This window comes from Gallinula chloropus (assembly GCF_964237585.1).
Source record: "Gallinula chloropus genome assembly, chromosome: 14".
Lineage (NCBI taxonomy): Eukaryota > Metazoa > Chordata > Aves > Gruiformes > Rallidae > Gallinula > Gallinula chloropus.
The window spans coordinates 16,234,573-16,261,257 of NC_140099.1; the positions used below are offsets into that span (position 1 = coordinate 16,234,573).

General features: G+C 36.9%; 1 protein-coding gene across 3 annotated transcripts in view; it reads right to left on the bottom strand.

Moving 5' to 3' along the window:
• The window catches only part of TTC7B (tetratricopeptide repeat domain 7B), a gene marked incomplete at its 5' end in the record, with an annotated part of 141,145 nt that overhangs the window by 26,446 nt on the left and 88,014 nt on the right, over positions 1–26,685 (bottom strand). Inside the window, 6 exons of one of the 3 annotated variants that reach the window (XM_084270412.1) lie at positions 4,551–4,753; positions 9,382–9,522; positions 15,008–15,046; positions 16,747–16,905; positions 20,079–20,176; positions 24,098–24,214. In XM_084270412.1, coding sequence (XP_084126538.1) covers positions 4,551–4,753; positions 9,382–9,522; positions 15,008–15,046; positions 16,747–16,905; positions 20,079–20,176; positions 24,098–24,214 — 757 coding nt within the window. Of the gene's footprint in view, positions 1–4,550; positions 4,754–9,381; positions 9,523–15,007; positions 15,059–16,746; positions 16,906–20,078; positions 20,177–24,097; positions 24,215–26,685 lie in introns of all 3 variants that reach the window. The other 2 variants (XM_084270414.1, XM_084270413.1) reach the window with 2 other exon arrangements.

The window sequence follows — 26,685 nt, forward strand, 5'->3', positions numbered from 1 at the left end:
TCCCAATGAGGTCCTCGTTATGAAAGGAGCTGTAAGAACTGCAGAACACTACCTCACTGAAGGAAACAAGTTACTTTGTGTGGCAGTGGTTAGTCTTTCTTGGCTTTAACAGGGATTGAACTCACATCACTAAAGTCTTCTTTGCTTTTCCTTTCTTTCAGTAGGCTGAACATCCTCACCAGGCTCCTAAGCATACACTACTCATAGGCCAGGCTTCTTTCTGGCAAAGTGTCTTTTGATTAAAAAAAAAAGGTGTAAGAAGTCAATGTAGTTAGACATAAATAACTATATTTAAAACTGAGAGGTACAGCGCACATAGTTCATCTAAGCTTTAAGAGATCTGACTTAGTTCTGTATAATTATAAGAAACTTTATCACACAGAACAGTGTGGAGTGGGGACTGTAATTCTTTAAGATGATGCTTTTTGAAAACAAATTTCTACATGAGTAATTTTGGATAAGTAATTCTTTTCTGGTTTAGTTTTCTACTCTTAGAAGTTGAGCTACTAATAGGATTAACTGCCGAGTACTAAAATTAATTACTTTATTAAAAAAATACTAGAGTCTTCCAGGATTATAATGATACACAGATGCCTCAAAAACTAATTCATGTGAAAGCTGCGTTTTCCTAAGTTTTTTCAGCCTGAGAGAGAATATACAGATTTGCTTCCTGGATGATGGGTTGAAATATTCATTGCCATTTCAGGCACTACTGAATGATGGCCTGTTTCAGGACTTTTCAGACGTCAGCAGTAAGGGCTACTTTCCACAACAGCACTCTGACTGCAGGAGATAAAAGACTGTTTATTCTTTTTTCACAAGGGAGGAAAACAATGACAAAAGCAGGAAGGCAGCAGCAATGCAGAAATCTGGAGGTGATGATAAAGGGTAGGGAGACTGTAGAAAGTTGTTCAAATAAATCCATTCTGGCCAAAATTGGGCAGGTGACAACTGAGTATAATTGACACTGAAGTGCAAATAATTTTTCAGTTTAGTCATTAAATAAAATCTAAAATTTGGCTGCTGTGATAAAAAGCGATTTGGAATATGGAACACCAATGGGAACATTTCAAACCTTTAGAACCCGACTTTGTGTTGTTATCCCTGAGCACACTATCCAACCCTGAAACCCAAGAAAGGACACTGCATTTACTGCTACAGAAGCACTGCCCCTGCACTCCGTGGTGTGCACTCCATTGATACCCACACTTCACTAGAGCTTCACTATTGACATCTCATGAGCAGTTAGTCAGCCAAACAGTAAGCCTGGTATCACCCCTGGCTTGGAGAAAAAACTTCAGGTAGCGACAAACAGTAACACCTGAGAACAAGGCACATCTTAAACTGGATATAAATATTAACTGTATAAGGAATAATTTAGTTCCACAAGGAATCAGAGAGAACTTTAACAGCAGTTCCCTCTGAAAGAACTAGTTTTGTTGATTAGCTGATTTAATAATAACTCCCCCAACATTTTAGAAGGGACTGAGCTAGCACTGAGCATGAACATGAACACTCTGTCCCGTGCAGCCAAGGATCTGTTAGGATCTCTCACATCTTAGGCAATGCACTAGGATAATCCAATCAGCACCATTTCCCCAGAAGTTTAATGAAGCAGAATGCTGAATACAGCCAAACACATTGTCCTTTATTCATGGATCAAGCCCCCACCATTTGGTGTCACACTGGCTTAGGTATCTCATTACCAGGGCATATACAGCAAGAGTTAACTTCTCTAACCTCTCCCTCCAGCCCCTTCCATTTATCATTATCCATCTGTTGGTGAAGAGATCTCTGCCATCATTCTTAACAGCTCCAAATGTCATCAACAGGACATCACCAAGTCCTCCTGTTTTTCATTTGAATGAAAACCTTAGAGGCAGCAGCATATTAATAACAGCTTGCTTCCTTTGAAAATTGTAATTTCAGACAAATACAATACTGTAACAGATCACACCAGCCAATAAAAGGTGGCTGCACCCTGATGATGCACGCACAGAGCATGTCTCCATGGTCACATTAACAGAATATGGAGTCTGCACTTGAGACAAGCACAAGAGTCTTTATGCAGAAACTCCACAGCAAAGAACTTGCCGTAACATGTAAAAGGAAGTGATGGAACATCAGTTCTCAAGCCACAAGACTTTCTAGTCTTTCCTTACACATTTCTCCAGTAATTTAGATTAATAAGGTTCTTTCTGTGTAGAAACAGTAGACTGTATTCAGGAATAGGTACTTAAAGAGAGTTACGGCCAAGAAGTTGTACTGAAAAACAGTAACGCTTCTAAGTTTATTTTTTCATCCTTCTTACCAGAGTGGCATATCCTCATTAAAAGGATAGATTAAAAAGGAAAAATCTTGCCCAGTCCCCATACACCATTCTTGTTCATACAAACACAAACAGACATTTTATCTAACTTTTGTTCTTTGCTGACCACTACACATAGTGTCTCAAATCAAAGATCCAGATTTCATAAACCACCAGAATCAGGAAATTTTACCTTCAGATTGAACTGAGTGTCAGATGGCAGTCATTCTCAAATTTTAATTAAAAGAAAAAAAAAACCAACCCTCTCCTTCAAAACTGATTTCAGGTTCAAAAATTTCAAGGAATTTTATCTGGGGAGGCAGGACTCGATACACACGTTACCACCTAGAACTTGTGCCATCTTCAAATCTTACTACTTTTTTGTTACATTTTATGCATAAGGTTATTATGATCTATACCTGGTATTTGCCCCAGAAAGGAAATTCACTGAAGCTTATTAAATAAATCTAAACTCTAAGGTAATTCTCATGTTGACACAGTGGCATTTTATATTGCTTTCTAAGCATGGCTATAAAGCCATATTAAATATATCTTAAACACCAAATTAATCACAAAAAATAAAGTATTTTTTCACAGAACTTTGCTTCATAAATGGATTGTCAGCTTTGAATTGTGAATACAAATATTACAAGCTAATGTTTCAGCTGTTGTTATAGAGTCTGGTACCCCCACAGTGCTGTTGCTATAGTTCCCCTGCCACTGAGATAATATCTCTTGTAATAAAAAGGTAAATACACAAAAACAAAGCCTTGAGATGTACAGATATTCATCTATACACACAGGCAAGAGTAAACACTGCACACTTCCTCCTCGAAATACTTTCTGCAGTAGTCAAAACACCAAGGATACAGAATTCTGTACTTTTTCCCCAAGTGGAATTACAGAGACAAGCATTTTTGAAGCATACATCTTTAGTATGCGCATTTAAGCAGCATTAATCTCTTGGTATCTCTTCCAAATATCTTAGCACAAAAGAGGTCTAGAGTAATAGAGAAAGCTTTTAAAGAACAAAATTTTAAATTCTAAGACTTCTTAAAAAGGGCTGGCCAATCCAACAAAATGATAGTTTGTTTCCTCAAACTGAAAAGCTCGTGAAGAGGGAACCTGGATTGGAAGCACTGTCTCCCGTGCCTCTCGAGGCAGCTAATTTGTCGGTTATTCTGAGGAGCATCATGTGTTTGCTGACTGTTTATTCAAAGGCAGATTGAGAGGAGGGGCAAAAAGATAAGCTTTTATTTTCACTGAGCTGCACTGCTTTAGGTCAAATGCCTGCTTCTTCACGAAAAAGGAACCTCTTGGCATTTGTCAGTAGGCTCAAGTATCTTGAAATGCTGAAAAGGTGAAACAAAAAACTTCCCAGTGCTGCCTTCCTATCTGATCTTTTGTCTCACATGTTCCCCTAAGGGATGCATGAGACCTTTCCCTGAATAATTCATAAGAACCAAGGCAGAAACCAGCTTCTGCTTCGGAACAAAAAGCTGATTGCAGCTGTTCTCTGCTCTATCTGGAAGAAAAACGGATTAAAAAAAAAAAAGAAGCAATTTTCCTAATATAGCAAGAACAAAACATATACATGGATGTACACATGAATATATAGACAAACATGCGTTTTGAATGGGGAAGGCACGTTGGTATGTAAAGCTACACATTCCTTTGAGGGCAAGACTGATTCTCTTTCAAAATTAAAAAAAAAAAAAATCACATAGCATGGAGGTAATCAATCAACATGAAGAATTCAACTGTTAGTTTGGAATTAGGTATCCGAATGAGTGACCTTTCTTCTAAGACTACAGTATCCAACTCTTCTCTTACCATGAGCCACCTGTATTTCCCAAAGGTGCCAAATATTAGGCAGATGCAAATGTGGCCTGTTACTACTGTCTCTATTAGGACTGAAACAGTCTTACTGCTGCAGACCCTTTTTATCACAGAATCACATGGTTGGAAAAGACCTTTGAAGATCATCAAGTCCAACCATTCCCATCCTGTGCTAAACCACATCCCTAAGTACCTCATCAACCCTTTTTGTGAACACAAAATGTCCCAATACACACACAGAAGAGAGACTAGAACATCAGGTAAATTGTTTTCAAAGCTATTTTGCTAAGAAGAATATAGTTCCAACTCACAACCTATGGGTTCCTCACATCAAGTTAACATGTCACAATACAGCATCATAACTTGAGACACAAGTACTTATGACCATGGACTCTAGACTTACCAGCCTCTGCATGCTTTTCACATGGGTAGGACTAATAGATAAGGCCTCTTCATACCAGCGTTTGGCTTCATCGATATTTCCGCGAAGTTCCGCCACCTGACCTCTCATGTAGAGCACATAGTGTGACATTGGGAAGAGATTAGCCGCTTCCTGGGTACACGCTGTGGCCTCAGCAGGCTTCCCAATTCCTATGTAGACTTCAGCTGTGGAAGGAATAGGAGGACCAAAGAATGACTCTTGCTTCATCACACCACAACTAGGTCTTGTCACATGTGCTGCACTTGCACACAGTTTCATTCCAGGCAAAGATTATTTTCCTCAAAAAATATTGCACTTTATGAGAAATTATTATGTAAATGAATCAAACAAATGACTCTTTTCAGGGAAGCTGCTTTTCTAAAGGCAATAGGAGTTTGAGCCTCCAAATGGTTGTTTTAAACACCAGGAAACCCTTTATTGTTTATTATTTTTAACTGAAGTCTGGGATTTTTTCATTTCAGTTTTATTTCGAAGATGTGAGCATGGTAGTATTCCAGTGCTATTTAAGAACACAAAACCTAAAACAAAACAGCACACTGAGATCCTTATAGGAGGTAAGAGAACATAACGAATTTGCGGCTTTCTGAATTTTTTCAGTCAGCTGGTAAGAAGCAGTTGCAATTGCTCCAGCTACCAATCACTAAATGACAACCCTGGTTCTAAGTTTCCTACTTCAGAGCATTTTCGAGGAAATTTAATGTAATTTCACATAAAAAGTTTCCTACTTAAGTTAGCAGATGTGAAATGCTTCATCAGCATTCTGATTTGACAAAATTTGTTCAAATTTCCAAATTGCCAATATCCTCCAGAAGCAAAGGATATTTAACTTTAAAAAAAACACCCAAATGAAAAAACAAACAACCCCCAAACACACCACTATACTTCATTTAACATTAATGGCTCTTGATGAAAGCAGTTGAGTAGCCTGACAAACACATATCTAAGTCAGATTGCCTACAGGAATTAAAAAAGGTTAATTCAATAGGTGATTAACAGCTAACAACAGAAGTTGACTTAAAGACTTCACAGAACACTTCTTACCTAACATAAATAGCATGTCCATGGGGATGCATGGGTTAATGTGATATATTTTCATAAACTAATGAAATGCTTTCTGGTGGAAAAATGTCCTATTATTATGAAGAACTAACATGAAATCACAGATCCAGCACCACTTTTTTTCCCCCCAACCTTAATAAAAACAAGCTCCCCGAGTCAGCGACAGCACTGAATAACTGAAGAACAGCAAACCTGGAAGATAATGAAGGGATGAAATTTTGAAATAAAAGTATACAATTGGGAGAAATTAAATTTTTGTAGGTTTTTACTTTTACTAACTGCTGATAGAATTCAAAGAGCATATTGTAAACACAATCTGAGTGCTGGCATAGAGAATAGAGTGTGAATTGCACCTAAAGGTTTTTTATTTGGGGTTTTTTTTAATATTTTGGAAAAGTTTTGGGTACTTCATTCTTCAGTACTTTTCTAAAGGCTACACGGTAAATACTACTATGTACAAGTTTAAAGACTGTTTGAGCTGTCCTAGTTTTATCAGACTTGAAACATAGTTTTAAATACACACTCCCACTTTGCTCGGTGAAAAGACAATTTGCAAAAATACCATTTACAGAGACTGTAAAAGGCACTAAGTAAAAGCAGTAATTATTAGCAAATAATATGCAGAAATGAAAAATTACTTAAGTAGGTGATTATCTGCTTCCACAATAATTCTAGACTGAAAAACAAGCAGAGATTGGCTAATCTAACAGACTGCAGCTGAAATTCTGTATTCTTTCAGGGGAAAGTACCGTAGCGATGGCTGCAAGACTGCTTATGAATTAGTCTTAATGTTATGAGATACTAAACCTTGTGGCCCTGTTTACTAACTTCAGCAGCAAAACTCAAGAGTTATTAACAGACCTTCCTAAAAGTATTAAGTTTAAGCAAAATAATTCTTTCAGGTTTACAGGCATAACTTCCCCTTTTCTTTACCAGGAGTTATGCTACCCCAACAGAATACATAGTGGGCTTTTTGAAAAACTATGAAAGAATGAATAGTAAGTTGAATCTGTGGCTGAGTGTTAAGCATGAAAGTTCATTTAAGAAACTTCTGAAACTGAAGAATTGTTCATTCTGGGCTCATGACTTCAAATAGAAATAAACATGTTAAAAACAACGTGGAAAAGTCAAATAAATCAGTTGTGGAAAACTGACAAGTGCCAGCAGTCTTTGCAGGAAAATGTCAGAGAGGAAAAGCAGTTTGAAGAGAAAGCAGGTGCCAAAGCTGATGTGCTCTTCTCAATGTCTCCACCTAGAGAACACCAAGAATGCCTTGTGGCTCAAACCCTTCCAAACCTTACACAAACATTTTATTGAGAAATCCATCTACTTTCTAATCAAGCTAATCTAATATTGACATTCTAATATTGAGTTCTGTCTTGATGCATTTCTGAAAGGACCATCACAACCATGAATCATTTAGGAACAGGTCTGGTTTCTAATAGTAAGTTACTGGAGAATGTGCTAATTCCAGAAGTCATTTTGTTTTCAGTTTAAAAAACCCTAAATTTCCCCCCTTTATACTGAACCTCCAGAAATAAGCATCATATGTATTAGTTTGGGCAAATGCATTTCACTATGTTTTGCATGCATTAGAACTTTTTTGTGTAACTTTGCCATGTCTCTAATCTATGGGGAGAATAATTCTCAATTTTCATATTTTAAGATTTCAAGCTGGTTAAAGATTTTCCCTACACACACACTAAGAAGAAAAGCATAGCACAACCACACAGGGAGTCACACAGGTAAACGTGACGTGAGGCTCAAAAAGGAACTAACTTCCCAATGGTTAGTCTTCACTTTCATTTCAAGAACACATGCTGTGAGGTGTTAAGCAATATTATGCTGTTTTCTATGCAAGTAGCCCATACATCCTGATGAAGATATCTTCCAGAATATCTGCTTTGTATTGTGCTTCTGGGAGAAAGCTTTATTCTGAATGTTGCTACAGTAAAGAGCCTTTCTGGAGGCTCAAGGCATTTACTGTAGCAGGAGAAATAACTAAATAACAGGATAACTGAACACTCTGAAACGCAGCACAAATCACACCCTGAATTACCAAGAACAGGATCATTCCAAAGTGGAGAGGAAGCACACTTCAGGTTGCAGTACCTTCTCTAAAGGCAGCCAGAAGCTCTCTTTGATCTCTTGTTTGCTGTTTTCTTGGGGTTTTTTTTCTTTCATTGCTCCCCACACACAGAGTGTCAGAGCACTGTTCATACTTTATTGTGTCTTCCCCAAGATCTTTTAACACTTCAGTTTATTCTTCAACTCAACTCTCCCCTACCCATGCTTCCTCCTACTGGGAATCAAGAATGTGGCCTACAGACCATGCCTGCTGAGACAGGTATTTTTAAGACCTGAAACTGGACCATGAAGCATACTGGCAACATGAATGCAAACATGACTAAGTTGTGAACAAAAAGCAAAGAGCATCCAGACCTCTTCCTTACCAGTAAAACAGTAGCAGGCAATTGCATGGACTAAACAAGCAGCAACAGGACATGACCAACAAAATTAAAACTCAGGAAATAAGCAGTGGAACAAGCTGTCAACAGAAGGTTAAGAAATAATCAGCATTGTAGATGCTAAGAGCTACTGTAGACAGCTGTTTGTGATGGTTTATAAATACTTAAAATCAATGATGTCATGAGGCAGGGCAGGTGCCTACATTGTGCCCTGCAGGACCTTGCCTTGCTGCTTCTGAGGAGCTGTTCCATCCCCAAATTAATCACTACCCTTGCTCTTTCTTTCCAATCTTCTGGGTTTTTCTTTCTCTAAAACATTAATTAATAACTGGGAGTTCCTGACCTGTAGTGACTCTCACACCAGAACACTGTTAATGCAGAATAGGTAAATGAAAGGACTAAGAAATACAGCACTGCTTTGTTGAATGGAAACATGATGAAAAAAATAATTATGTCGCTGAAAAATGCTCAAGTCTGTGAGCAGACCAAAGCAGAACAATTGCTGACTGATTGCTAAATTACACCTTCCTGATGCAAGTTATCAATAAAAACAACTGCACAGTATAAATTTTTAACTGTAGAAAAATACACTAAATCATAATTTCCTGGTTAAAATTTTATACAACAGCCACTTATGATGCAGCATTTAGCTCAAGGCTTGAAGCAGCATAACAACACTAAAGCCACTCAAGATGACTCCATAATTTGAAAAAAATCCTGGGTATTTTATATTAATGAAACTAGAAGGAAGAGAACTGTATGAGAGCTCATTATCACACTTGTAAGGGACAGGCTGCTCTATGGTACTACTACCCACATAAGCTGAGTTACTTATTTTCAATGATAAAGCTTTTCTAGTTTGTAGGAACTTTATTCAATAATCTTACAAACATTTTTTTCCAACCACTGGAATTACAGTATCTATATTTCTAAATACTATGATATTCAAGGTACTTTAGAAACTAAATTCTTCCTAGATAAGGGAGAAAGTGTGGCCTTGTTCTACAGAAGATAAGACTCCACAGCTAACAGCTGGATTATAAAACTACCACCTCATCTCAAACAAATGATCTTGCTCACAAGCAACTCAATGTGTTTTTTATTTCTTGACTTGCTTCAGTGCCACATACGCACACATACCTTAAGAAAGTTTGATCTGATGAGCAATAGCAGATTTGGAATGAAACATACAGCTTTTTGCAAGTTCTTAGGCTAGCAAGAAAAGGGAGGGGAGAAAGTGAGAAAGAATTTAACTTTAACAGTACCTGCATGAAGCCATATTTGAGCCAGAGTCATCCAAGGATGCAGGGGACCTTGTTTAGGGGCACTGCTCTGCAGAGATGAAGCAACCTCAGACAGCGCTTGCTCTACTCTGGAAGCTGCTATTGATGTGGCATGGACTGAACCTGTAGAAGTAGTAATAAAAAAAAATCATCATCAGAGAAAGAGTGAAGGCCAAACACGTTGCATAAGGCATTTAATCATAACCCTTTTCATAAGAGGTTTCACCCCTCCTCTAGATTTAATTTACATGTACCATTTGGGAGAAGTTTTTTGAAATGTCAGGTTAATTTTCCTTGTTATGAAAGCTTTTATGCTGGTCTGAAAGACTATATAAAAAACACACTGAAGGTTGGTAACTGCACCTGACACATTTCTGGATTGTTGCTATGAATACTCTCTATTAAACTCCACACCTCTTTTCTGGCAACCTACAAGCCAAAAAAAGGTTTGTGATGGTATAGTACACTGTAATCTTCAGGCTGCTACATGCACTTTGATGTTAGTAATTGCTATGTCTTTCCATAGAGTGCAATTAGAGGATTATTTTAAGACTAATAACAGTACAAAAAAGAGAACCAAGATATACAAGATGATCACAACAAACCCCATCACAAATACACAATTAAACTGTGCTGAATGTAAACCTTAGCTACTCAAGATGGATGAGTTAAAATGCCTTGTGGCAACAAAGTCCCTTGCATAAAGAAAGTTCCCAAAGCATAATATGAAAAGGATGATTCTCTTAAAAATGAAACATTTACAAGTGAGATTAGAATCTCATTGGCAAATACTGCCCTTTTCAAAGTACTGGACATGAAAAAGCTATGACTAGAGAATATCTAATGGCGACTGCACTGTGAATAGCCGATTACTGACAGCATATTTAGGAATGATTTTAGTTTCTTTTAAATCAAGACCGTGAATATTTTAAGCTACAATCCTTCTTGTTGTTTAAGCTTCAGCATATCTCTAGTTGTTTCATAATTAGAAATTACAAAATCTCAGTCTGACTAGGCCAGACTAATAAATAATGGAAGTGAAATATTCCATTTTGGATCAGACTAAGGCCATCAGCAGATCTGTAATGGTCAACAAGAGCAGGTATGTCAAAAGAAAGTTCTGAATTCTGTACAGGTTGAACTGTACCCCACAAACTCATCCTCACCACTAGCAGTTAAGAAATAAACAAAACCTCCATTCTCAGCATCACAGTTTTTCTAAAAATTCTAACAAGGGATTTCTCACATTAAACATACATTCTTAAATGCTATAAATCAGCAGACTAGAAAATCAGAAGAAATCCCTAGTACACAGATCAGTGAGAAAAGGAATTTTGTCTGAAAGTGTGCATCATATTTCCCTTATCCTAAACAAGGGAAAAGCAGCATAGGACATAGTTAGGATTTCGTATGTCATTATTAACACAGAATTGCCCTTGATATATGAAGAGTATCTGGCTGTGGAATTTGCTTTCCTTTACTGGCTGACGAAACAACACAGAGTTAAACATTCTGTGTGTCTTATATTTAGGGCTTAATTTCAGAAGAAATACGAAGGGGAAGTCTGAGCAAGAAGCATGTGGAGTGTATTCCAAGAAAAATACCAGCAAAGATACCATAAATAAGCACTAGTCACCAGTAATCCTTTTTTTGGCTGACATCCATTTCTGAAAATGTAGCCTGTCACTTGTTAGGACTTCTAGGGAGCCTCATCACCTCTCCAGAAAAATTTGTAAAGAAAAGGTGCAATTCACTGACACAAATGCTATCATCTAGTCCCATCCTCCTGAAAAGCAAGTATCCAGTTTAAAATAAGAAAGCGCCTATATGTTCTTTTACTTAAAACAAGGACTCTGGCTGCTTGCCAGGCCAGAAGTAATTTCATATTGAAAGTGTGCTGATTTTAAGCCTCTAGTACTTAACCACAAAGCACATATGGTAATATATTATTAAAATATTTTGTATATCAATTCCTCTCTCTCTCTCTCTCTCTCTCTATATATATATATATATAATACTGTGATAAAATTGTTATAAGTTGCAGTGCCATCTATATGGAAGTTAAACAGTGTGGATACTGTGTGCTCCCTATGGCAATTAACTCCTATCCTGGATCCTCGGAGTGGAAACAAAAAAAACCCACAAAACACTTTAGGAAAAGAAAAAATCTTTTTCAAAGTATTATACTTAACATGGCTTACATTTCCTGTGTAGGAAAAAGTATCCCTTAATATATTACAGCAACTAGTTCTCTGAAGAAAACACACATACAAAATAACAGTCTTCAAGTGTCCTCACTTCAATCAAACTACTAGAAAGTAACCTTTCACTAAGTTAACACAGCTGATAGTGAAATGTATTCTATATTAATAATGAATATTAACAATCTAAAAGTTCAACATGGGCCAAGTAACTGTTTTCAGAAACTCAGACAATATAGTATTCAATATTATCAACTAAATTTAAGCTGCCTTTATATATCATCCCAACTGAGTGAATTGTTGGGGTTTAAGGTTGAAGATCAGTGTTAATCAGAATACAGAGAAACTTGGTGTAATCTGCACAGGGCTGTTTGGAAAACCCAGCCTTTTAAAATCCTTTATTATTTAATCATTTAACATATAGAGAGCTTAACTATGTTGGGAAACAGCACAGAAGCACCAATAACTGGGCGCTTTTGTTTGGTTTTGTTTCTTTAAAAGCCCTCCTTGCAGTGGCTATTAAGAGAGATATTAAGCACAGGGCTATACAGTTTCCAAACGAAGGGATGACCTCCCGTACAGCCTTGCATATCTAATCAGCACAGCCACTGTATCCTTTATCACGCTTTTACATCTTTACTAGCTTTGGTTTTGGCTTTTTAAAAACACAAGAGTAGTCTCTTTACACTGCCCGAGTCAGGCATCTTTCAGGTACATTGCTTTCATGCTGACAGCTCTAACCCATAAACCCCTAAATGCTCCTTCCCTATTGCCGCAATTAGCTGTCATCTGACTCATTTCTGCTTCTCTTTGTTAAAACACAATTAGGAAGATGGTACTTTGCAGACAACTACAAATCATCTAAAGAGGTCTCTTGTGCACTTTTTTCCTAACCTTTCTCTAAATTTTATTCAGCTATTCTCTTATTTGTTCTAACCCAGGCGTCCCCACATTCAGATCTTCATAGAGATTACAATTGTAAAACACCATTTCCACTACAACCAGCAAAGATAGCCAGTAGTTTGTGAGACACTGAGGGTAAAGAGTAGATCTTAAAGTCTGCTGGAAGCCTCACAAACCCTGTGCAGACAGTTTCTGGTGGCTCCCTGTCAGTTTTGTCATAAGCTCTGCTCTCTCTTCCCAGGCATACTGGTCTTCTTTCTTCGCTCTCTATTCACTACCCTCATGGAAACACAAACATATCCTCCCTGTTAGTGTTACAAATCACTTAGCTACACCTTCCTTCACACGCTCAGATAGATAGGAGTAATTTTTAGTTTGAAGTTTTCCTGCATCTTTCACTCCCACAAATACCCTCGCTCTTCCTGGACAGCTCCTAACCCTGCTGTTAACAGCTTGACTCTTAAGAATCAAAGGTTAAAAAATCCCCGCAAACTATTGTAAGCAGCAAAGAGTGTTTATCTTGAAATATAAAAGAATGAGGTCTGGAAAAGTAATATATCTAACAAAAGTGGACCCTGGCTACTCATTTTCATTTGTTTACTTTTGTTCTGAAGCTTGTTCATACTAAAAGGGCCAACTGTGAAACAGGGATTAGAATTCACTACTTTAATTACTTACTAACATCTGGAATCACAATCACACTGCACATTGCAAAGTGTGACAGAAGTTCTTCAGTGTAATATAATTTTCCTAAACCAGAAAGGTATAACCTCCCACTCAAGTTTCCTACCAGGACATTTGTCCAGAATTTAGTTCCTGCTCACCATACTAACATAGTATCTGCAACAACCTATGACAAATGTTTCAGTTCAATCTCAAATAGAAAACCTACCAGCACCCTTGTACAAACACAATTTAACGAAGAAATGAAGTCATCTCACAGAAACCTTTCTTTTCCAAGTTGCAACATACAACTCAACTTTTGTGAACAACAAAGTGTTCAATTTATTCACTTGGGGCTATTCCTAAGATAAATATTACAGGAGAGTCTTCATGAAACCCATCTTTTAAATATCGTTTATAAGTCACCATATGTAAATAAGCATGTTAGAACTTCTGCAGTTCTGTCCTTGGTCATTTCCTAATAAATTCTTAACAATGCAGCCTAACAGACATGAACTAAGACTTGGGCTCTATTGCCACTTAGATTGTTTACAGGCTCAGAGGAAAACAGTATCACTTTGCTGTGTTAAAAAGCTTTCTGAAAGTGGACTGACATCCTTTGTGAAACATGTTCATTTCATCTGACAAAACCACTGTAACAGGATTCTTTTCATACTATAAAAATCACACTACTAAATAGTTTTACATTCATCACATTTTCAATATTTCAAGATTTACATATGGAAAAAATGCTTTAACAGCAATGCTCATGCAGGAGAAAAGGGGCAAAACCCCGTGACTTTCATCTTTCCATGCTCACAAGGCTGGCGGTGAGAACGTTAGTGGTGACATACAGAGAACTTGGTGCTAAGAAAAAGCAATCGCGTGATGCAAAGAGGCAGTACCTTCTGCAGGACCACTGATAGACAGATTGGCAAGTTTAGCCAAAATTAAAAATTCTTCCCATAAAATTCATGAAGTGTCTGAGACCCCTTCAACAATCACAAATCAGAAAACTAGCTTATCTTTTGGTACAAAACTACACAACAAGGTATTAGTGGTCAGGTATGGACAGCATTATTTACAGAGCATCCTCTCAGCTCTTGGAAAAAGATTTTCTGTGTTTCGTCAGTCAAATACATGTCATCTTACTTTTTTCTCCTTCACCAAACTGGTCTCCTGCACTACCTCATGTAAATCTATGAAAAAGTAACATAAATAATAATAAAAAAGCCCATAATTTACTATTCAAGGCTATACACACAACTTTATAATGTAACCTGCTAGAGATGGCTATCGTTCTTTTACATCCTAGTTAAAGAAGCAGTTATTTTTTATTAATTATTCATCAATCTCTCTTATTTAGCTTGTTTTCATCATTTAATTATTTTAAAGTGTACTCTTTAAGAGATTTAATCTACAAGCAAAATTTGTACTGTAAGAGAAAGTAGTATTTTATTACGACTCATGACCACAGTTGCAATGCTGCATTCTGGACCAACATGCTCCTCAGGAACAACAGCGGCGTAAAATCTTCTCCAATACAAAGTGCTGGCAGCTGGCCATTATGTTATACAAGACCTTCCTAATATATCGTTATTCGCAGTCCTCTAGAAATGAATACTGCCTCTTTAATTATTAAATGCAAGTGTTAGTTGAGTGCATTCAGATCTCGTAAGATTACAGCCCTTGGGGTGACTGAATGGGCAAAGAGCGTCAGCCTCGCTTTACACACTATCAAACTTCCACTACTGATGGACAACACGTACGTTTTGTGGTAAAGGCAAAGGTGAATTGAGTCCTTAAGAAAGTAACAGAACTGCACAGTGAATGCTACTTACAAACTGAAAAAAGGGAGTAAACCCCATGAAAGTAAGCATCTGATGGATTGCCTTTGAACAGATCAAACCACAAATTAAAATCCAAAGTAAGAAGAAGGAAAAGAAAAGTATATATAATAAACCAAGAACTCCAAGAAAGCCAGAGGATTTCTGATAATCTTCAAACTGTAAATCAGTTTTACAGGGTTTCAAAAGATTAAAAAAAGTTAACTAAGAAGATTGCTGTTTACAAAAAATATTTTCATAGAGCCCTTGCTACATCTCTAGAATCAGATTGCTATTCACAGAAACTGGAAGTCAAGTCAGTAATACAAAGCGCCTTTTGTTCTCTTTGACTGGAAAAAAAATTGGACTATGGTATGGAACATGAGATTTTCAGCCCTGATAACTATACCAACATGCTATAAGCATCTAGGCAAACTTCTACTTACTCAAAGATAGAGTGCTTTAGCTTGCTTTAATTATTTACACTATACAAAGGACTTCAATATCTGGTGGATTTTTTTTTTTTTTCATGGTTTCACTACTTCTCACGCATATGGTGGAAGCTCTTTTCCCTGAGGAAGTAGCCTGGAAATAGAAAATTTGGCTTTAAATAATGGAATCTGTGTTCGGACTTCTGTCTTCTTTCTGTTTGCCTTCATTCTTGAGTGGGTTCTTATTAACTTGTAGCTCTGCAAAGAGCAAGTAATTTAATGCTATCTGTGATCCACTGTTTATAGAGTAGGCCTGAGCAAGTTTAACTCAGCAACACCCCAACCTGTAATAGTAATCAAATGGCTATTCAAACACTTTAAGAAGGAAGTCGTACTTCAACTAGTTAAACTTCCATAGGACAGATTTCCTGGAATCTAAAGGAAAAGGTTTCTTTAATTTACTGCTACAGGCTTACATATGAGCTAGTGTTGTCAAAACACCAGTCCTGTCAGCTATTTTAACAAGTAAATTTTGCTAATTTCTTAAGACTGGATCGCAGTAAATTCAGTGAGAAAAACCACGCTACACATTGAGCTGTGAGCAAAGGACCATTTCACAGAAATGAAAAGGAGTTAAAAAAAAGGCTGGAAAACTATGTTGATTTTACCCTGTCACCTGAACTATGCTGGCAGCATTACTGTACAGTTTGTATTCAAACATGGGGATTGATCTTACATCATGTTTAAATTGGCATCATTTCAATGAACAGAACGACTCCTGAGTTGAAACAGCATAATGCTGATTTGCATTACTCTAATACCTCTGAATCATCCAATATGCCCTACCTGCAACATGAAAATACACAACGATATTTAGGCAATTTCTTCCTTCACGTGAATTTTCAGAGAGGGTTTTGGATGCAATCAGCTAAGGCTTTCTGCAGTGAAGTCATTAAAAACTCTACAGAGAAGAAGGAAAATCTGTGGAGAGTCTTGTTAGGTAAAATATGCCAGCAATGGAAATAATTTACAGCAGCAAATGCTACAAAGCAGTCTTGGCCAATAACCTCTTTTACCAAACACCTATCATTTTCTGTAACAGTCATGAGAACAGAGTATTAAAAAGGTCTGAAACTTTTTCTCTTTTGGGATCAATAAACCAGTCCACTCTGAGGAAACTCTTAAAACCCATTCAGTATTTAGCTAAGTGCATCTGAAAGGCCAATTTCACTGACACTGTTTAAACACAGTTTGTCAGTTATGAAGATTATCAGAAAAATAGCACAAATTAACATGCCCATCAGGAATAGAAAACCAATTTACAGTGAGGAGGAGTACAGGGCTCAGGAACTTGGTCACAGTATGTAGAGGCTGCATGGGGCCAGACAAAGGTATCTGGTTTAGGATGAGGATGAGGAGAAGATACAAACAGTTGGAGAGGAGACTCTGTTCTTGAGAGAGAAGATGAGGAAGTATCAGAGGCTAAAAAGCGAAACAAAGAGAATGATAAGGGTGTGTGGGGGGTGGAGGGGGAGAAATGAAAAAGATCCAAGAACAGGGTTTAATGGAGTCATGGATGCCAAAAATGCAAAGCATTTATTTCACTGTTCAGTAAGATGAAAATGGCTTCTACATAAAACAAACATCACTTCTTCTGAAAGCAGTGTAAAAAAAACCAAAACCCTGTACTCATACGTACTCTTGTTCCATACTATGCTAGATTCAAAAATAAAAATTAAATATTTCTGTCCTATGCTCTAATCCATAAATTTTTAAAATATTTTGAGGAGAAAATAAAGACCAACTACTATTGTTTCTTCTCAACATAAACTCAGTGGACTGCAACCAATAGACAAGAAATTGAATAATCTGTTTTATAAAAGATTGAGTGCAACTTACCTTAATCAGAACAGCCAACTGAGTCTCAAGTGATTTGCATATACATATCTATCTTTGGATAGGAAATGTGCCTGCCTCCCTGGGAGATTTTACTTCAGTGATCGAGCCATCAAAACTTTTTTTCCCCCTCCATATTTATTTCCTTCACCAATATATACAAATACGGACACATGCCACTCATGGCAAAACAGCTGAAATAGAGGGCAAACTTTAAACTTGAAGTAGATTTGCCACAGTTACAGCATTAGAATTAAAAGTCTAGCCTGATAAGAAATCCAGAATACACTATTTTAGCATTCAAAAGTTACACAAATTTAAACTTGAATCATTTAATAACTTCTTATGGGGTTAGTAAGAGTTCAATATAGAACTGTTTTTTAAAGACCTCTTCCCTCCAAATTTCAACTTCTGCTTAACTGATACATCTAAGAAAAAGAATGTATTACAGCTGGATGTATTTTTTTCAAAGGATTTTAACTTTTAAATTGCAAGTACATAAAACATCAGATTTGAATTTTAGCTCTCATTTCTTGGTACTGAGATTGGCTGAACTCAGACTTGAGAGTCAAAGGGAATCATCATCTTAGGTGGGAAGCAAAGTTAGGAAGAAGAAAATTTCCAGATGCGATGTGCATACACACACGGTAACATTACACTATATAAAAAGGAGGAGAGAAAACTTTTCTTCCCTGAGAGGACAATGCCTTTCCTGAATACCTCTACTTTAACATCTGTTTGTTTATTTAAATGCCAAATTCCTTTTGCATTTCTAAACACTGGGGATCCAAAGAACTTGCACTTTCAGTGTATAAGCTCTTTCTGCCTATAAAGATTTAACATGTTGAAAGATTTAACATGTTGACCATCTATTGTTTCTATTCTCTACTTCTTGTGAATAAAGTTTTTCTGACAGTCGGTTTCTCACTCAAACACTATGACAAGCTTGACTACTCTTAGTTTTAAAGAGCCATAAACTTTTAATGTCTCCCAACCTATCCTCCACAATTACCTTTTATAACAAAAATAATTAAAAAGAGACCCCATATTTTTAATTTCCCATCTTGTTCTCCTTGACAGTAGAGAGAAACTCCAACAACACATCTGAGACTCAGCGAAAAAAAACCCAAAACATATTGGAACTTCTAGAAAAATAAGAATGTATGTATAGATTGTGTTTTCCAATCAAGATATTGGCTGCAGGATTTGAATCTGGGCAAGTGTCTTGAAAAGATCTCTGGTTTGGATTAGGGCTCATCTTTACTTGAAAACGTTGAGCAATACGCAGTCTTGAAAAAGCATCGATGCGCTCAAGTACTGCAGATATAAAATAGGACACTCCAAAGGTGCAGATCAACAGTTTTGTCTCCCCATGGGAGAAAACAAATAACCCCCCCCAACTAACCCCACAAAAACTCCCCCAACCACTATTTTGAAGGCATACAATAAATTTTCTCTAGCTACGTATCTGAAGCATTTAAAATCTAACTATGTCCTTAAAATGAAACAATGAGCTAGACTAGAATACAGAATGATCACTATAGAATGATATAATGTTATCTTACACATTTTCATTGTACAAATACAATCAGGCAGAAAATTCCACATTAGGCAGCAAGCTAAATTATGGTATACTTCAAACAATATCATATTGCAATTCTTTGAAATCAGCTGACCTGATCTTTGTAATCAAAACTATTTTGCCACTATAGCAAGCACAGAACACTTTCTATTTACTTACATGATTTCAAAATCAAATGAACATGCAATCCAACTTTAATATTCAGCAGTAGCTAAACTGGATTTTTCTCTACTGCACAATTCTGATATTAAACAAAGACATATATTTGACATTTCTATGTATCTTATTCATGGGTCAGTGTTTTCTAATACAGTGGCCAGCAAACTTTCCCATAATCTGTTTGTGTCAAGGAGTGATTAAGCAGAAATTCACATCTGAAACGTGCCAGGAAAAGAAAACAGTTTTGAGATAAAACCCAGGAAACAGAAAACTCTCAATGTTTAGAATGCAAGTGGCATACTATAAAAGATTTTTGGAACTACCATCAACACGGTTATTTGCTCTGTGATTTTCAGGGGTGCACAGCTCATCTGCTTTTTGGTTATATGATTTTTAAGGCATGTCAATTTGCATTGTGATAACTTCATACATTAAAACAGGCAAATTACCTATTCCAAATATTTACTGACATGTAACAACCACAGCTTTTATGTAGTGCAGCTGTGCATAACAATTTTTGATATGTATATAAAAATATCACAGTATCTATGATTTTGCTTATAATGTCAAAGCTATGTCTACAGTTAGCTAACCCACCCATGTAATCATGCTTTTGTATATATATATATGTATATATATATGTCTTTTTATACATATTAAAAGTTTCATGATTTTTTTTCTGATTTACCTTGTAGAAAGAAAAGAACTGCCTATACCGAATGGACAGAAAAGCAGAGGACTTTGGCAAATAGGCTAGTTCAGCATACTAATTTTTAGCCCTTGCTTAAGAAAGTACCACTACGTTCAGCAAGACCTGTATTACAGATGCCATAATTTACAAAGAACTTGGTCAGCAAGTACTTAATAACTTAAAAAATATATTCTTATATTGCACAATGTCTATTTTCACTTACACGACAACAATGAAAATATTACTTGGAAAATAAAATCTAAACCCCAATGCAAAATCTATGGCTGGACCATCTTAGCTACTTTGCTGTTCAAATCCAGTTCTTACCTGTTTCAGGATCACTGAAATCTGGTAATGTAATTGTATTGAGCTGTCGTCTGTCAGCAATAGCTCTGTCTAAGAGGCTGCTCCCACGTCCAGAATCACTGCAATGAAGTATAGAAATTGTAAGCTATTAAAAAATAAAATTATACACTGAGATACAACTTGCATGCTGCCCTCCTCCCACAAAGGTTCTTGCTATAAAAGTTCTTGCTATGAACATATTTAGTACCAGGCTCTGCTAACCCATCACAGCACATGAAGCCAGCTGCATTAAAACAGAATTAAGCTGAGAAAAACTAAACCCATATTTACTTCAGCAATTCTGTTTTCAAAATTACAGAAAAGATTTATTGTACCTTGAACTTTTATAGAAGACGAGGCATAGCTCTCACAGGAAGCCAAGATAGCAGATCTAAGTTTCAAAACCCACTTTTCCCAGACTGAAGAGAGACACAAAACTCATCCCATCTAATTTTAGGTAAAGATGTCACAAAGATGCCATAACTACATTTCACAGAAGCAGGCATCACTTTTATCTCTACAGTTTTGGGGGGTTCTGGGTTGTTTTTTTTTTAAACAAACACACACACACACACACACACACACACACTCTAACTGCCTAATGTTCAATTTGATCCTAATAGCACAGTAGAACATTTTGAACACTTCCAAACCTCAGGAGCCTAAGCTGCAGCAGTGGCTTTCACTGATTGTTCCTGTGGACAATTTCCAACTCAGCATTTGTCCCTCAGGCTTCTTGATATACTTGCTGGAAAACTAATAGTAGTTCTAGGAGCAATTAAAGATTCAGCAGAAGAACAGGAACCAAACAACTAAGTGCTTGAATATTGACACAAGTTGACAGAAAAGCGCAAGGAAGCACATATGGGCATCCCTTCTTTAATACAGGAAACTCAGTTTTAGGATTTTAAGTCTCAATATTTTTTTAACTCTCAATATTTTTTAAAAAACTTTGTTTAAAGAAAAAGCACCCCACAAAAGTAAGAATAATTAAGCTTTAAAGCAATTGTTCTGTTTGCCCAAATTATCAGACTGCAAGCATTTGTCTGATTCTCACAGAAGAGAAAAATCTCCACAAAATACCTAGCTTAAGGCAAAGCCTCAGAGACTTCAATTTAAACCACAAGACAGGAATTTAGTACATGTTTCCATTTGCCTAATTTTAAAATCCCCTCCTTCTGCATTTGAGCTGAGAGAAGGGCAAGAAACCTTTCAGCAACTCTTCAAAGTGATACAACTTCCTTTGTTACTAAAATGTTAGAGCAGTGCAAAGTGGGGTTTTATACCATTATTGCAAGACTGATTTCCTTACAAAATAATGTCATTACAGAAATCCCCAGGAAACAGAAGGGAACCTGTAGGACACTCTATGGGCCACAGTTGTTACGTGTTTTCTGGTAACTGCTGTATTAATTACTTCCTCAATCCACAAGTAATGACATGCCAAACGTTGCTGACAAGGAGAGCCAGGCTTGGCATAAATATCTGCTAAGCGCAGCACCGGCATTGTGGTTTGTTCCCTTTTCCTAATGCAAACTGAGAATTGGAAAAAACTGAACTATTTTCTTATGAACTTCAAGCAGCAGGCTGGAGACAAACATATAAACCTTCCAACCCTTGCACCACAAAGCAAATTCATATTAACTATCTCATGAGGAAATGGTTTGTATGCCAATTAAAGACAAATGAAAATTGTTCTAAATCAACCTAACGAAGGTACAGCCCAGTGTTGCATTCAGCCCTTACTTTGTGTGGTATATCTAGGTATACATAATTTATTTTCAGTATTAAAAGATTATTGAGGAGCCTGAACCCAAGTTTACTCCACAAAATCTGATTAATTGCAAGAAGAAATATTGAACATCAACGAGAGCTTATCAAAAAATTAAGTTCTTACCTCACTGGGAAAATGATATATTAAAACTAGTTCTCATTATAAATCAGAATTGAAAAAGACAAAGTATAAAGGATATTTGAATTGAAAAATAACAGTCTAAAAAGGTTTCAAATTATTAAAATTTGAAATTATTACTATTGGCTTAAATTTTAAAAGCTTCAATTAGTTCCAGTAAGAAACATAAGTTTCAAAGAGTGTTTTTCAACAAAATTAAGTGTGTGTTAAAATTACAAAAGTTGGAAAACTTAACTTCTCACAACAATCCTTCTTTACTACATCTGGAGTACAGCTGAGTGAACAGAACTTTCCAGCTCCGTTTCAGGTCTGAGTGATGACTGTCCCAGTCAGACAGAGCCGTATCGCAGCGAGACAACAGGAAGGTATTTAGTTCTTGCATTTCATGTGGCCCATGCAAAGAACAGTTACAGTTTCCTATCTGTATTTACTGTTTGATAGAACTCTGACTGTGTCATTTATGAAACCTGTCTCCTTCCACCATGATACTGATCCATGGCTCCTGTCCATTCCATTCTTAATTTGACTTTAGTTTGTTATCATAGACCAGAACTTCAAACAAAGCTTTAAATGTCAAGATAAAAAAGCAGTCCTCATTAACTTTTCCACATAGATGTCCTTGGAGGGGAACAGTGACATATGAGTTAGCAAATGCTGCTGTTTGAAGCTGACACAACCAAGAGTAAGTTTTTGCAGCCACTGATGTCTGAAGGAAGCATTACTTAAGGTGCATGTAACATGGCACAGCAGCTCTTAGCACAACAACAGAAGCAATGACAAGCCTTGATTAGAGCCCTGATCTGTGCAGAGGATGTAACAGTATAGACAGAAGGTTAAAATTTGGGACATTCAAAGCTTCAGCAAAATTAAGGTTCCACAGAAATTGTACCTGTTCTGCACAGCATTCTGACAATAAACTCTGAAAACTCCTCCTCACACACACAACCAGTGAACCAAAATAAACCACTGCCCACTGAGTTGGGAGATAAATTCTCTCCCAACTCCCTGCTCTTAGTTCAGTGACTTCAGGTTGAAAATAATTAAGCTCAAACCTTTCTGGTTGCTGAGCTACTTGCTCTCTATAGCCCCACGGTCCTGCTCCGTTCCCACAGCATTGCCCTGTGCCTGACTCAAGTCCCTTCCCAGGTTTGTCTTGACAAATCCTTCAAACCTTCTGGCTCTGAACTGCTCAGGAGCTCGCTAAGGAAAGAAGCACTTCTCACTCTGACCACTGGGCCACCTCTCTCATTGTCTTAAAGAGATACAAGTGTTTATGTAACAGAGATCAAAGTAAGAGCAAAAAGTGAGCAGATCATGTTCATCATACTGCTGTACAGGTATCTGATGATACCTGGTACAAAGCTCTTCTGCTGTAGCATCTCTTCTCCAGAACTGTCAACCCTTCAAACAACCAGATAGCAGGAAATCTGCTTGTCTTGATCTCCAGGTACTTGATAAACATATTGACCAGTACCAGCATACACTTCTGAAATTGGCATTCCTATTTATTTCACAGCTTATCTAAATAAGTTTGGCAAAGGACCTTCACAGATGCATTATGCAAACAACAGGACTATAAGTTACCCAAATACTTGATAATACCTTTGTAGAACCTAAATAGGTTCCAAGCAAGATTCCCCCTTTAGAAAAAATGCAACATGCTGACCTTTGATGTTTCTATAGTCTTACTTAACGTCTAGTCCTCCTTCATTTTATTTAGTAAAGTCCTTGAACTAAATTTCCACTGGAGCAAACTCTCCACTAGCCAATACAAAGGCTGGATAACTGAGGGAAAACCCAAGACAATACCAGTACAGTGAGTGCCATCAAGGAGAATGGCTGTTATCCAGCTGTAACCTCCTCTCACTGCAGAGTTTATAAGCTTTGAAGTACCTTCCTTCACAGAGGTCTGGGTAGTGTCTGCATGTCCATCAACAGGTATCTTTGCACTCCAGTCTCCAGATTCCCAGAGGATTAGGGTTTTTATATGAAATACCAGACCAAGAACAAGCAAGACTGCTGGCCTAATAATTGCCCTGACATGGTATGAGCAAGGTATTGAGCAGCGTACAATTCTACAATGTCTCACCTTGGGTTAGTGAGATTGTAGCAGGATTTCCAAATCTGGAGCATGTGTTTACAGGTAAGGAGTGCTTCATCTGGGCCTCTGCACAGGGACTCCAATTTGACTTTTGTAAACAGTAGTCTAGTGAGAAGAAAAAGTAAATTAAAACAGAAAGAAAAGAGATTCCAATGCAAGCAAAGCATTTTTAAAGATAACCAACATCACACCAAACTGGAAAAGAACACACTTTGTTAATTTAAATAATTGTTTCATGAAGTAGCTATAATAAAGTCATATATCTAACACCATTGAAGTAACAGTGCTTTTTACAAGACAGCCTTTTCAACTGGACAGAAACAATAGTTGACCAGATTTTCCAATTTATTTGAAAAAAAATTAATATAAAATATGTTAGCAAAATTAGCAGGACAACTAAAAGCAGTAATTCATATGCTGTAAAGAGATATCTTCATTAATGAAAATCTTTATTACTTTTATAAAAAAGGAAAGGGTCCATTAACTGGCTCAGATAGTTACCTAACACACAACTCATGAAAGAAAACAACTCAGTGCTGTTGCAAGTCACTTCCCTATAATATCAAGTCCTGTCAAGGAAATGGAAGAGTCAATACTAAAAAAGACACCACTAGACCAGATAGATTCATGGGAGGTAGTCAGCATTGGCAAGGTCAACAAGAAAATGTAGCTTCACTCTACATTATATTGCCATCAGCAGGTACTAAAAGTGATGTTTGACTTGAATATTGAACATTTTCAACATTTACAAGCAACAACTTGAAGAAAGCACATCATTCATCACTTATGCAGTAAACCATTCAGAATGGAAACAAACAGGTTTGGTGGAAGCCACTATAAATTCTGATTTCAAAGTTGATTTTATTTTTCTTGCTGCCATTAGAAATATCCACAGATGATGACTGCATATTCCTTTTACATTCAGTAGAAGGTTCTCCACAAATATTAACTTAGACACCTTCCTGGATAATGAAAGAGTATAAATGCAGTATGACAATAAAGGAGCTAGTCAATTGGGATGCACATTTATAGGAGTCACAGCATCTGGGATAAGATAATACACTGTAAAAATCCTGATTTAAAAGCAATTTTCAGTAAATTGCAAGATTAAAGAACACAAAGAAGGAGGAGAGGACGCATATAAAACTGTTAGCCCTTTCTGGTTTTAAACACAGCTGTACTTTGGAATTTTATTCCAGTGCAACCTTAATCATCCTAAGTGAAAATTTTGTATGATTGGTCATATGGTTTGTGTGGGAAGACTGAGAAGGGTGTAGAGGGTGGGCATGTGTGAAAACTCAGAACTTTCTTATCCCAAATACAAACTTGGAGGCTGCTAATAGTAACTGCAAACTGCCAGAGGGTTTTCTCAGGAATAAGAAATTACATCAAGTGTCTCAGCAAGTTACAGAAGCTAAAGCTGTAGTGTTACACTGAATGTCTCTTGCAGAAACCACTCACCATGTAAATCTAAAGATGAATCACACTACCTTAATTGTACAATGTGTGTGTTGGTGGGACTGAGAAGGAAACAAAATGCAGGTCACTGAGTTACTTTAAGAAAATGAGCACCTGTGGATAAGGAGGGTAAATAAGGACACACCGAGTCCCACATAACGTCTTGTAGGAATGCAGAACTGAGTGACATGTTACAGGACTTCAGCTTTCTTTCTATCAGCAAATCTCAAGTGAGAGAACTACATAGATAACTGAAAGCCATATTTCATTTGGCAGAACGATCTTCTCCAGGTATCTGCTTAACTGTATCACTGGAAGAAAAAATGTCCAGGCCTGTCCATCAGTTTAATCAAGAAGGAAGGAAAAAATTAAAAGATAACATCCTTCTCCCCTCACACTACTACATCTGAAACCATCTGTAATTCTAATAAAGAAAGGCTATGCAATTGCATCGGGGGGTGTGTGTGGATGTGGGGGAGTACACTGGTGTGGGATTAGCCACACTAAACCAAAAATAGTCTTTTGCATAGAAAAATGAATTTTTAAAAAATTGCATTGATAAAGCTGCATTTATAAAGCAGCACAGTCACTTATCTGGGTCCAAGAAATATTTTTACTATAGAAAACTATGATGAGATGTTAAAAAAATAGAAAACTTGCCAACTAAACATTTACTTAACAAATGGGGGAAGGAAGGGAAGAAAGAGGAAGGAGGCAAAGGGCAGGAGGAACACCATGTGACAAACAGGTCTCCCAAATTAACTTAATTCTTCCAAGTTCCTCTGAAATATGGCTGGAGGTATGAATTGGTAAAGAGATAAATGGCTCAGGGACAAGTATGATCAGGAAGGTTTTAGAAGCCATGAGGAAGATCATCTGAAAATGTATTTTTTGAAAGGTCATCTTCAAGCATCTGTGTAAACAACTCTTCTGGAACACAGCCTGCAGTACTGACAGAGGGAACTTTAAACTTTGCAGGGACACTTTCACACCTGTTTATAATACACTATTAAAAACAGAGAAGAATCATAGGATGTGTAAGGTTGGAAGGGACCTTTAAAGGTCATCTAGTCCAACCCCTATGCAGGAAGCAGGTACATCTTTACTATATCAAGTTG